The sequence below is a fragment of the Botryllus schlosseri genome, chromosome 4 (assembly GCF_051294905.1).
Source record: "Botryllus schlosseri isolate E-star chromosome 4, Bs_hap1, whole genome shotgun sequence".
NCBI lineage: Eukaryota > Metazoa > Chordata > Ascidiacea > Stolidobranchia > Styelidae > Botryllus > Botryllus schlosseri.
In genome coordinates this window covers 26,649,752-26,662,404 of record NC_137239.1, presented here as the reverse complement: position 1 = coordinate 26,662,404, position 12,653 = coordinate 26,649,752, and the positions used below count along the sequence as shown (strand labels likewise).

Sequence of the window (12,653 nt, the reverse complement as noted above, 5' to 3'; positions counted from 1 at the left end):
CACCGTAAATACTATTTTATTCAAATCCAAATTTTTCGATAGCAATACCTTCGCTTCCACTGGTTGGAATTGAGCCAAATTTGGTGAGGATCGCAGCTGTGATGGCCGTTGGCCGTTAAGGCGTTGGACTTGAAATCCAATGGGGTCTCCCCGTGCAGGTTCGAACCCTGCTCGCAGCGTGTTATTTTCCGTGAATTTTTCTAATTGTTCCGTTTCGAACACTAGCAGATAACCACGAGTGTTTCCGAATGAACGTATCCCGCTTGTGCCCATTGACAAAGTTATATCTACTGACGTAACTACATCCTTCATTCCAACACCTAAAATTTAGCCAATTTAGATGAGTGTTTGGGACATACCGTGAAAATATCTATCAACAAGTCCTCTATCATAAAAGTACATAATTACAAGTGCTCTTTGCGGTCGCCCTTGATTCATCAAGTATGAATCGACTAAATCGAATCAATAATAATAAATGGAAAGCGATGAGCATTTGATTAACATTGGTACGCCGAGATTTAACCAGCAGTCACAAACTTTTAAAGAACAGAAATTATGGAGGGGAATAACGGAGGTGAGTTGATATTTTCCAGGCACTCAAACACTATAATATATTTACGGTCATTCGAATCGGTCTATTTCATTTGACAACAGTTAGATTTGAGCTATATACTGTACAGTGTACAGTACTAAAATGATGGAATGAATAATATATTATTATTGAAATTAACACGAATATTTTCTGCTGACACTCATCAAGGGTTGATGACGATTACCGCTGACGAGCGTCAGTCGAATACATTCTGGTTTATTTCAATATCCAGAAAAGATTTAATTGTATATTGATGCTCTGTTCCTCGAGAAAGCTCTTTAGAATCTATAATATGACAGAACTTCCCGCCGTGAATAGTATTTATTTGAAATCCAATGTAGTACAATAACTTCGTTACTACGTGTCGCAATTTAACAATAACTAAACAAAAACAATTTCATAGGGCTGGCGGCCAGTGTAATTTGACAAAAAGATATATATATTTTAACATAAATATAAAATTTGTTACTCTAATAACGTAGCTTAAAGTTTGAGTGTAGGGAACAATTTTTACAACTATAGCCAGTGAAATTCGGAAATATTTTTTGAACGAACCTACTATAAGCGCACTTCTCACACGGCCATAATGTCATTACCTGCTGCCGCGTCAGATTCTCAAAACGAGGCGCCAGGAAGCCTCAGCTTGAATAGGATATGGAAGCATATACATTTACCTAAAATTCCAGACAGTGACAGACAGACAGACATTTATTGATTCGTCAAACATAAAATTTGTCTGGAGGTGACGATATAACCTATCAAGGCCTTGTTATTCATCACCTCCATGGCAGTGAAGTAATCGAGTGTATTAATTGTAAAAAATATAGCATTGGACAGTGTGCAACATAGAAGAAAATATTACACACAAATATATATCAAAAACGGTAGCCATGGTAACATATGAAAACAAATAAATAGATGAATAATATATAAATTAACGGGTGCAGACTCTCATTTCATATTATAATACGTAAAAAGGTAATCCAGATTTGCTTTTAAATTCATGTTGAGGCAGTTCTTTGAAATTGTCGGGTACGCCATTCCAAATATTTGGGCTCATATATTCAATAGACTGTTGGGTCAGTCTAGCTAGAGCTCATGGGGTGAACATAAAAATGTACAGATTCTGGCGATCTAGTAGAATATGCATGCACAGTACAAGATTGCTCAAACAAGGTATTGAAGTACGGGGAGGTATTGCCGTTTATGCATCAGGTTGGCTACTTCATACTTGTACAAATCGGGTAGTTTAAGTATCCTAAGAGTTCAAAAAACCAGGAGTAGCAGATATCCTAGAATCTATGCCACATATATTTCTTATGGCTCGATTTTGAACGATACAGATGAAATAATGAAAAATAAATGGTTCTCAAGGTCTGTCTAGGGAGAGAATGTCTAAGTCTGGCAAGAATTCCAGCTGTAGCAGATAGTTTTTTTACGAAGATTCTTAATGTGGGTCTTCCATTTCAGATAAACATTGATTTTGATAAACAGTAGGATGTGATAATATTGCAAATCAGGCGTCCTGGACATCGAGGACACGGTATAGCTGCCACGCCAGATGTGCATACAGGCTCAAGTTTAAAAAACACATTTTTATCACCAACATACCTTTTAAGCAGCTCCATACGTCACATTAAAAAACTAAGCTCGGGTTGGTGTGGCAGCTTGCGAAATAACATATTATGAACGTTTACTACTTGTTTTCAGGAAATGCGAAGACACGCGGAGCGGATCAGAATGCACCTGCCAGTTGGAGTAAAGCTAATAAAAAGTATACGCTCAATTTAGCGGAATAGCTTTTTGACTGCATGCGCTACATGGCCAACCATATTATTACGTGATTGCAATCGAGCCGATACCTCAGTCATTTTCAGCATGTCCAAGCGACTTTATTCACTCTAAATTCATCAGAGAGATATCTGATTCTTGAAATCAGAAGTTATTAAGCTTAGCAAGCGTCGAGGAGTTTATTACAGAAAACGCCACCAAAGAATTTAAGGACTAGATTCAACAATCGATTAGTACTGACGCAATGAGCCCCGCCACTCCAGCACGGTGATTGTTTCAACACCATAAATGAAACAGAAGTGTAGGCTAACTCAACGCATACGCAATCGTTGTATTTCATGCAGAAAGAAACTGAAAAAGAAAAGAACGAGATCAGAGCCAAGACACACCCCTCCGGACACAATCGGCGGGAAATGGCAGGACAAACAATCTCGGTATCCGAAAGGTACAATAGCCAGACCGCCGGAAGAGAGGATGAATCCTAAAAGCACAATCAATACAATAAAGCCTAAAAAACGACCAGAACCTGCCAGGTGAGGTGATAACATAAGGCGAAGATGAGGTAAAAACGCCACTACCAGTTCAGGTGCATTGGGTAATATCATGGAATATAGCCTACAATCACATATAACTAAAGAAGTCGGTGTTTCCACTCGAGTAGAAGTAAACGTTACGCAGTAGATCACTATTCCATTACAAGTATAGGAGTTGCAATATCAAAGACTTGTCAAAACTTCCTCAGATCGACGCAGAAGATGAAGATATGAAAAGTAGGTTACTCGTATATGCATATAGTTTCCAGAACTTTATTTGGTCAATGGGCGGCATACTTTTAATAGGAAGTGGTCGCTTACGAAATGACAGGTTGCATATTCGCCCCTAACCCACAGTGACCAATGGTACTACAAATCATTGCCATTTTCGAAAGTACATTCATACTGGGACTGTTTCGCCCCGTTGTTAAATGAACATAGTCTAAAACCGTGGTTCCCAACCTTTTCGACTCATCGCCTACATATCAAGCTCAACACAAATTTCCGCCACCAAAAATGAGAACATACAAACAAGAAATTTATTCACCTTGCTCTGACCCTGGTGAATTGACTGAAGAGGCCATTTTCCGAGTAGGTGCTCGGAAAACTGGATTCCACGTGTACTTTCCGTTGAGTTGACCTTTTTTAGTCAACTTTCGCATCATATGCAGAATAAACTATCTTCACGTGCATTTATTGCCCGTGTTAGTTAAATATATATCACCGAACTCTCTGACATTTTCGCCCGCTGAGGCTCACTTTGGTATTTTTCCCCCTTGTTTCTCAAAATCGGCCACCGATTGAAACGTATCGAGACGTAACATTTGAAGGCACATAATCCTTTCAAACAGGACTTTGCGTCGAAGGCCAGTCAAAGATCCTGATCCGCCAAAGCGCCACCCGAAGCCAGCCAACGCTGAGGAGGAAAAGATGAGGGCCATAAAAAAGGCAAAAAATGTCGAAGACGTTAAACGAATGTTGCTTGACAAGGAGGCGCCCAGTCAAAAACGAACCATGCCCAGAACTAATAAAAGCAGAGTGTCTCCGTCGCCTCCTTCAAGCCCAGATCCCCCTGGGGACCAGAAGGAAAGTAAGACGAACAATCCCACGAAATCAGAAGGTAAATCGCTATTCAAAGACCTCTTCAAATCGAAAGACAAATCAAAAGATCCTCCCAAGGAACAGACACAATCAATATCCCCACCGCACGAGAAGCCTCCGACCTCGAAGGAAGCCCCTTCGTCGAGGGAAACCTCAAAGACAAAAGAACCGGAGAAGTCCAGCGAGTCGTTAAAACCGACGGACGCGAGCCAGGCCCCAAATAAGCCGGAAAGAACTTCGTCTGACATCGCAAAGTCAGCACAGAAGCCCAAGGAGCAAAGTGGATTAGGATCAGCAAATCGGGGTCAGCCTAACACCCCGAAAGATGTGTCTATATCGTTGGACCCTTCGGACACTAGTTTGTTACCGAAAGCTCTCAACAAAAGTTAGTAATATTTAAAACGTACCTGTTTTCATTATATGGTTAATCCAACAATATGTACAGGTGGAGTAGGTTCGATGTCAAGGATATGGAAAATAATTGACGTTGTCAATCTCGCACTCACAGTCACTCTCTTCGCTGTTGCTGTCTCAGTGTCTGGTACGTAGAAGGCTTCTTGATTAATACGTTATGGTTATATATAAATGCCTTGCTTTGACTAGAATTGAAGTCTTGAGTAAGACAGGATAAAAAACATATAATTGTCTCAGTAATATAAATTCCTATGATGATTATCTTGGCTGAATGTTTCATACTGTCATTGCACAGTGTGCAATGCACACTCTACGGAAACGTGAGAGGTTGATTATACACCATAGATCAGTGGTTCCTAACATATCCTACATCACTGAATATTTATTACAAGTGAGTGTGATTTCTGTCGTTCCCTTTTAGATGCAAGTCTAGAAATGATTCGGTCGAAATGCACCAGGGTGATACCAATTGTTTAATTGAGAATGTACTTTTATATATTGGAGATAGAATTGGCACTTAAGAAGGACGGGGTTGGATTTGGAACCCTAACTTCCCTCAGTACGCTACTGCGCACGACGTGCCATTAAAGCAGTCACAATACGACCAATGATCGGGCTTAATTACCTGCAAACGATGATCCCAAGACGGGCGTATCATCACGAGTTGAATGTATGTCTTGACCTCCGACCCCTGAGACTGGCTCACGGAACTTCTAGTGTTCCATGGACCAGCGGTTAAGGATCATTCCAATAGATATACATTTATGTACATTGTACGTAGTACTACTAATCTACTATACTATAGTACAGAACTGGAATAGTGAATATTCAGATCGGACCTAAACGAATAGCTCTAGGCATAGCCCACTGATTGTCGCAAGCATTTTGAATATTCAATCATGCTAATTTTCAGAGTCAAACACCGCAGCAACAAACGAAAATAGAGCACTTTTGGATTCTATTTCATCAACTCCCAAACTAAACGATGAAACGATGAGGGCATTGGAGGCACTAGCAGCTAATTTAACAGAAAACAATCGACTGGACGAAAGCATCTCTCAACAAGTATACGACCTGGAAACAGAACGAAATAAAACACAAGAGCAATTGGACAAACTGCTGCAAAGGTATGAGCAAATCGAGAAGTCGATCAACGAGGAAACTGGGAAAATCGCCGAAGATATCGAGTTCATTGAGAGAGAAGTTCATAATTTGAATGAACAGGAGAAACTACTGACAGACTTTTCTGAAAGTGCGTTGGAGCGTATCGGCTTGATCGAATCTAAAGAAAAAGACATGATAAATGAGATAGAAGAATTGAAAGGAAAAATTGGAGAAAATACAGAAAGAATTACAGAGTCTGAACGCAAGTTACAGGATACATTAGATGATTTTATGACGAATAATATGACGACATTGTCTACCGCGTTGGAAGACAACGAAAAAATCATGAACGAGTTAAAAAGCTCCATATCATCATTGAAGACTGAACAAACCGAAGTTGACAATAAACTCAATAGCATATCAGATGCCGAAGAAGAATTGGAAAATACTTTGGAACTTCTGAACGAAACGGTCCAAACATTACGAAGTAATCAGAATGAAACAAACGATCGAATGCTGGAGTTGACTGACGCAAATGATAAATTAACAGCTGATGTGAAAAATTTGAAACGTGATTCTGAAAATTTTAAATCTGAAGTAGATGAATCTGTTGCGTTCAGAGAAGACATGAACGGATTCAAATCCAAAACCGCAAAAGATATGGATGATCTGTCAACAGAACTAATCAATGAAAAAGGCGAAATGGACGATATGAAACAAAAAATAGACGATATATCGGGTAAACAGCGAGAGTACGGAAGAGAATCGGACGGAATCCAGCAGAAGTTATCTCAACTTCAGCAAAAGCATTCTGACATCGAAGATGAAATAAAAAGCCTCAAAAGACGATCGACTAACGTACAGACTGAGAATAAGGTGGGCTCCCAAGCGGCTAATGACATCCGAAACGACTTGTACGCACAGGAAGAAAAGATTGAAAGATTGGAAGATGGAATCAACGAGATAAAATTATCCTTAATCGATATTCAAGGAGCGCAGGAGGAAGCAAGCTCATCCATTTCGAAACTAGACGATGATCATGAAACTGCGATTCAGGAAATCATAACTACCATCGCGAAAACAGATAGTGAGCTTGAAAATATCAAGAAACAGTTGAAAACGCAATCAAATAACCATGGAATGCAGGCAGAAGAATTGCGGAAAGATGTGAACAACATTAACAAAGAATTGGATGATCTGAGCAAAGCTAGCAATTCGAAAATGGATGACTTGTCAAATAAGGTGAACAGTGTGAAATCAAAGCAAGAAGAATATAGTCATGCATCCAGCAATTATGCTACCAAGGATTCAATGGATCGCGTGAATGACAAGGTCGAGAGACTGGGGGACGAACTAGCTTCAAACGCACAAAATCAAACACAAAACGACGAGGTTCAGAATGAAAAACTTGACAATATCTCGAACAAACTGTCGAATATTGATCAACTGACAGCTACTGTGGCAAACACAGAGTCAGGCCTGCAGACCGCTAACGATAGGTTGGAAGAATACCGGTCGTCCATGACGTCCTTGAGTGGACAAGTTGATAATCACGAAGAACAACTGGCAAACATGCAGTCCGCCCTGGAAGACAGACCAGTTTCCGCAAACGAACCAGGCGGTGCGCCGTCCTCTCCGGGCCTTGCTGAATTGGAACGACAGATCGAACAGTTGAGTGACGAGGTCGCAGATCTTCGCTCGCTGAGTGAAAATGAGCCTGACAATTCCGTGAATGAAAAACTCTTGGAATTACAGGACAAGATACGAACTCTGAATGATACCATGAAAGAAACCAAGGATCATCTCGACTCTATGAATGCAGATGCAGACAATGTCGGAGGAAGTACGGAGCTTTTGACGGAAGTGAAAGAACAGTTATCAAACCAAAACAACGAAATCGACGAAATCAAGCTCAGATTAGCAGATACTCAATCCACAATCGCCAAAATTGACACCGACAATTCCAAACCTTCTGATAGGTCAAACGGACAGAATGCGGGCGAAAATACTGATTCTACAGTTCCAAACGAAGTTATTAGTGATGTCGAAAACATGAAGACAGAAATCAGCAATTTTGAGGGTCGTTTCGCAGAATTGGAAGAAGCTCTTGATGTCTTACAGGCAAATAGTAACGAAACTGCTAAGGAATTAGAAAAATTAGATGGAATTGCATCATTGGAAGATAGAATTAGTAAGATGAACGAAACGGTGGACGATGCAATAGAAGAATCACGAGGCGAAAAGATCATCTTGTCAGAAAAGATGGGGGATATTGAGGAGATTATTAACGCGGTTAACTCTTCCGTTACAGAAAATCGCATCGAATCATCGCAGTTGAGAGCACTCGTCACAAACTTGACTGATGGTTACGGCAGTGTAATAGATCGTCTTCACACCATCGAAAATGGAGAAGGTAGTAACAATGATAATGGTACAGTTGTAGATATTGACGACACCGTGGAATCCATACTAGAGTCAAAATTGGAAGAGCTGAAAAAAGAATTAAGTCCAACAACCATCGAAGCGGGTAACGCCGTAGAGACTGTTAACAAATCACAAGAAGTCTTATCAAAGTCAGATGTTCACGAGATCGTCAGTGCTATGCTGGATGGTAACGTGCGTGATACAGAAGGCACCGCATACGACAATGCAACGAAATCAGGTGCGGAGGAATCGTCGAGGGATTCTGAGTTGGAGGACATAAAACAGAAACTACAATCGCTGAGCGATGATTTCTCTGACACAACTGATTCTATGCAAGACGAATTGCGCGACTTACGCGAACAGATATCCCAAAGCAACTCAACAAACCGCCATTCGGACGGCGGTGATTCAACCTCTGAAAATCGATTCGGAGATACATCGGTTCGTGAAGAGTTGGATGCACTGCACAACCAAATTAATCAATTGAACTCCACGCTTCATGAAACTCTTAGCCGTGAGCCTGATATCAGCGGGACTACGACAACTGAAGGCGGCGAACAGAATATCACGGATGTTCGGGATTTAGAACGTCGCTTCAACGATTTCGAGGTAATCAGAAGCCGCTACTTTCTAGTTCCAATATGTATAAACTATGTATATTATTTAATAAGTGCATAATGCATATTCTTTTTTCCACAGGAAAGAATCTCTGCTCTGGAAGGCCAAAGAACAGTAGGCCCCGACGAAACTACAGGGGTTGACGAAGCGATGTAAGCATTTCGATAGAAATCTTCTTATATTTCTGCTGTCATTGCTGCTATAGTTGTATGTGTGGACATTGCTCGACGTCCCGAATTACGCAATCCGACAATGTCATATAGATATTTGAAGGTTTAACTTAGATACTGCTATGTGAGTGATGTGCGTGTGACTGTAATCTTAATAGCAATAATAATGAAGTGAGAACAAAGTCCTATTCTGCATACACACAGAAATGTTGTACTCGGCCTAGTTGGCAACCGGTTGTATATACACCGGCTGCATCCGAGCAATGGTTAATTGGTTATACATATAATTTGTTTGTTTGAATAGACCTGAAGCATCGGCAACAGAAGGAAATGTGTCGCCCAGCAGTGACAGTGACATTCACGCTTTAAGACAAGATATCTCAGAGGTAAAATGACTTCACTATTATATCATTAAATATGCCATTTCGCGCATGAACATACTGTATTTAAAACTAAGGATACAATATAATATATATAGGTATAGGATAGGAACATAATTCTGTATTTTAAGAATGATATTCGCAGTTATTCACATTTTTCGATACATATTGTATCATTGCATTCAGCTGCAAGCAATCTACGATGAACTGGAAGAGGTGACATCAAACAACATGACCGAGTTCCGCCAAGAACTTGACGATATCGAGCGTATTGTCAACGGTTTAGAAGCCGGAGGTGGCGGGGCTGGTGGAACGGGTAATGATTATTTGCGCATGGTGCGCATTGAAATGCTACAACATTATAAACAACGCATATGTGCAAGCAGTGCTATAAATCGCTTTGATATTAGAAACATGTACTTTCAGACCCTGAAAAAATTAAAGAGTTGGAAGACAAGGTGCAAACTCAACAGGTAAAATCCTTACCATACATTAAGATCCGAAAATGATGACACTTTCTACAGGTCACAAACGATGAAGTATCCTTCATTAGTAAGGGAAATTTGGAAAATTTGACTGCTGATATTGTAATATTGATAGGTTGACTGAGAAAATATTCGCGATTCGAGACCCGTCCCCGCATAATCGGTTTCGGATAACTTTTTAGTCAACCGCACCGTCGAAATCATGATTTCACGTATATTATGGCATTTTCTAGTTCTTCCTATACGATCGCCTGACTCTCATAGCTATAAAGGAGGACGAATTGAAAAAAGTATGAGATTCGAGCTACCTCGGAGTACATTGCAGATTTCCTGAAAAAGGAAGACAAATATCCTCCTATCGGCGGGCCCATGGCAGACCTCGGCATTGCGCGACCCGCAACGCGATTCTGAGCGGCCCGCGAAAAAATCCTTGAAATTTAGATTATAAAATCTATTTATCAATGTTAATGTGTGGACAAAACTACTGTATAGACTGAACAACGTTTACCTTGAAGTCTATTGTTTGTTTATTTATGTAGCCCTACCGTGATCACGTAACCCACGTACGTCGTTTGAGTAATCCAGGTTCAAAATATAGCTAATATAGCAAATTATACCGTAATAGTTAAATTTACAAGTCACTGATACTATATATTCAAGTTCAAAATTTGTTTGTTGTCAGGTATGTGGTTAAAACTGTTATATCATACGTTACCAAATTCAAATTGTCAAAGTATTGCAATCTGTGCACGCGGTTAGCGATCAGCCTCACTCATAAACGATGTTACGTCAAGTAACGGAAGAAGCGGTGATGGTGCACTAAATATTTGTCTACTGAAGTCAGTCGTGAACCGGTGTCTTTAGTTTATTGCGAGCACCGAGCACGTCTCCATGTTTAAGGATTATAATTTCAATCAACATTATGAGAATAATCATTCAGTGAATACGCACAGTCGACCGATCAAGACCTGCTAGTGAAGCTACGAAAACAGCAAGGCTATTTTACCAAGCCACACAGAGCTATGAACGCAGCCTGATATTAACGCATCCACTTAGTAACATGTCTTAACAATGTAATTCAATACTTTCAATTTATAAATAAAACTACACGACGCAGAATATAGTGTCATGGCCCGCCAACGTATATCTGCTTCACATTTGGCCCACCGGGAAAAATAATCACCCCTAGCCCATGGTAGCCCTTATAGTATAGCCCTACAGCTGAATTGTTTTCACTGACACCAATGTGGGCAACTTCCACTAAACTCAACGCAAACCGATGGCCATAAAGTCCGATAATACACAATATCTCAATAGAAACTATGAAATTGGCACATGTAGGTTACGTGTGGCGCGATTATGCACATTTCTCAGCAGTTCTTTGGTCCCAAGTGTGAAGCATCACATCAGCGCCACGGCGCAATCGGTTATTCAAAAAGACCACCTGCATCGTATTATTATCTCCAACAGCAGTTGCCAAATATTGACCAAAATATGTCCTTTAGCATCGAAACAATTGTACGTCGAATATTTCAAACAGTTTCACCCACGAGACAATATTTTTCAGGATCAACTCATGAACATGAACAAAGGATTCCGTCAAGTATTCGAAGACATTTTCGCGAGAGACAACGATCAAGAACAACGGCTCAAGCGTATTACGGACATCCAGCAATACCAGTTTAGGATGTTGAGGACTATGGAAATGAAACTGAATGGACAGGGATGAGAGATATAGAACGCTGCAAGGAGCTAATATCGAGAGAGATTTCATTGATTAAACCTACTTAGAGATTACTTTGCCCGAACCCACGTCGACAGAAAGATCCGACAACGGTGTTGACTGTTGACTGATCATTGTGATCAATGATCATGTTTCCGTATAACCGATATCTCCCATTATGGATACTAATAAATGCGTGTTGAGACATTCACACTCGATACGCAACATATGATATGCTTAGATCAGATGTTCAATTGATTATTACTTACAGAATCGAAAATAAAACTATACTTCTGATGGAATGTATTTTAGCGTTTAAAAAGTGATTGTATACTCTTGCGTGTACAAAAAATATACCTAGTTGGCTTAGGGCGACTACTTGGAATAAAAATATTCCAAAACCGCTACATCCTGATCACTTGCATTAGAAAGTACCATTGCTTGCTGCGTCGCGTCATTGGCATGGGAAAATTACAATGTATGTAGATCGCACACTCGCAGGTATCAGTATGAGTTTATTTATAATAAAGTAATATTCGAAATCAGTCACGCACCTGGGTAAAGGTGATTGTAAACAAGCGGCTTGTTCACTGAATGCAAAGCAATAGATAACACTAAAAGGACAAGCGATAAAATTAGGTGAGAGACGATGTCGAGCGCTGCAGTAAACACATGCCATCAGACTTGGACAACTAGATAATTTCTTGCTCTAATTCCAATCCAATTTGGAAAAAACTGTTTCGCTATAATTCTAATTTTAATATAATTTGAGAATGACTGTGTAGTTATAATTCTAATTCGACTCTAATTTGGAAATAAAACTTTGTAGCTGTAATAATAATTCTAAACTAAATTGTAAAGTTGAAACTTTACTGATTATTCAAGTTTGCATGCAACTGCTAGATAAATTAGGAGCATCATAATATCAGCGGTGAACGATGAAACTGTGATGTTGGAAAGACGCTGGACTTGAAAAGTCTATTGAGATATTTCCTAATCGTATGCCCTTGCAGTGATGACCATTTACGCCTATATGCAACTATGCGCTCCAACGAAATACATTCCCAAGTCATATTCGACGGTGAAGAACTGATAAGTATATGGCATACAGTACCATTGCGCAACCCGTATGACAAGATACGAATGTATGATATTCATATAACCACGTAACCAGCAATTTTATCACTATACAGCTTTACAAGATCAGATCTTTCGGGCGCATCGCTGAAGGTCCTATTCCTTAGCAAGACGGGGCATCATTAGCTCATTCGAACCGGGGTATTGCACGTGATTACTCCATTTTTGTAAAGAAATTTAT

The 12,653-nt window shown here is 40.0% G+C and overlaps 1 protein-coding gene and 1 non-coding gene across 2 annotated transcripts; both read left to right on the top strand.

Annotated features, from left to right (window-relative positions):
• The first annotated feature begins 95 nt into the window (after positions 1 to 95).
• Trnas-uga (transfer RNA serine (anticodon UGA)) lies at positions 96 to 179 on the top strand. The gene has a single exon. It is a non-coding gene; the product is annotated as a tRNA-Ser (tRNA).
• Positions 180 to 425: 246 nt separating this feature from the next.
• On the top strand, positions 426 to 11,567 carry LOC145437655 (uncharacterized). Its single transcript, XM_080314941.1, has 11 exons — positions 426 to 574; positions 2,303 to 2,366; positions 2,728 to 2,916; positions 3,768 to 4,402; positions 4,463 to 4,558; positions 5,345 to 8,568; positions 8,659 to 8,729; positions 9,052 to 9,133; positions 9,314 to 9,443; positions 9,554 to 9,600; positions 11,180 to 11,567. Exons 1-11 carry the CDS (start codon positions 556 to 558, stop codon positions 11,339 to 11,341), a joined length of 4,719 nt encoding a protein of 1,572 aa, XP_080171067.1. The 5' UTR covers positions 426 to 555; the 3' UTR covers positions 11,342 to 11,567.
• The last annotated feature ends 1,086 nt before the right edge of the window (positions 11,568 to 12,653 follow it).

Coding starts and splice junctions, on each gene's coding strand:
- LOC145437655 (XM_080314941.1), top strand. Junction 2,917..3,767: donor AAACGACCAGAACCTGCCAG/GTGAGGTGATAA, acceptor CCTTTCAAACAG/GACTTTGCGTCGAAGGCCAG. Junction 8,730..9,051: donor ACAGGGGTTGACGAAGCGAT/GTAAGCATTTCG, acceptor TTGTTTGAATAG/ACCTGAAGCATCGGCAACAG.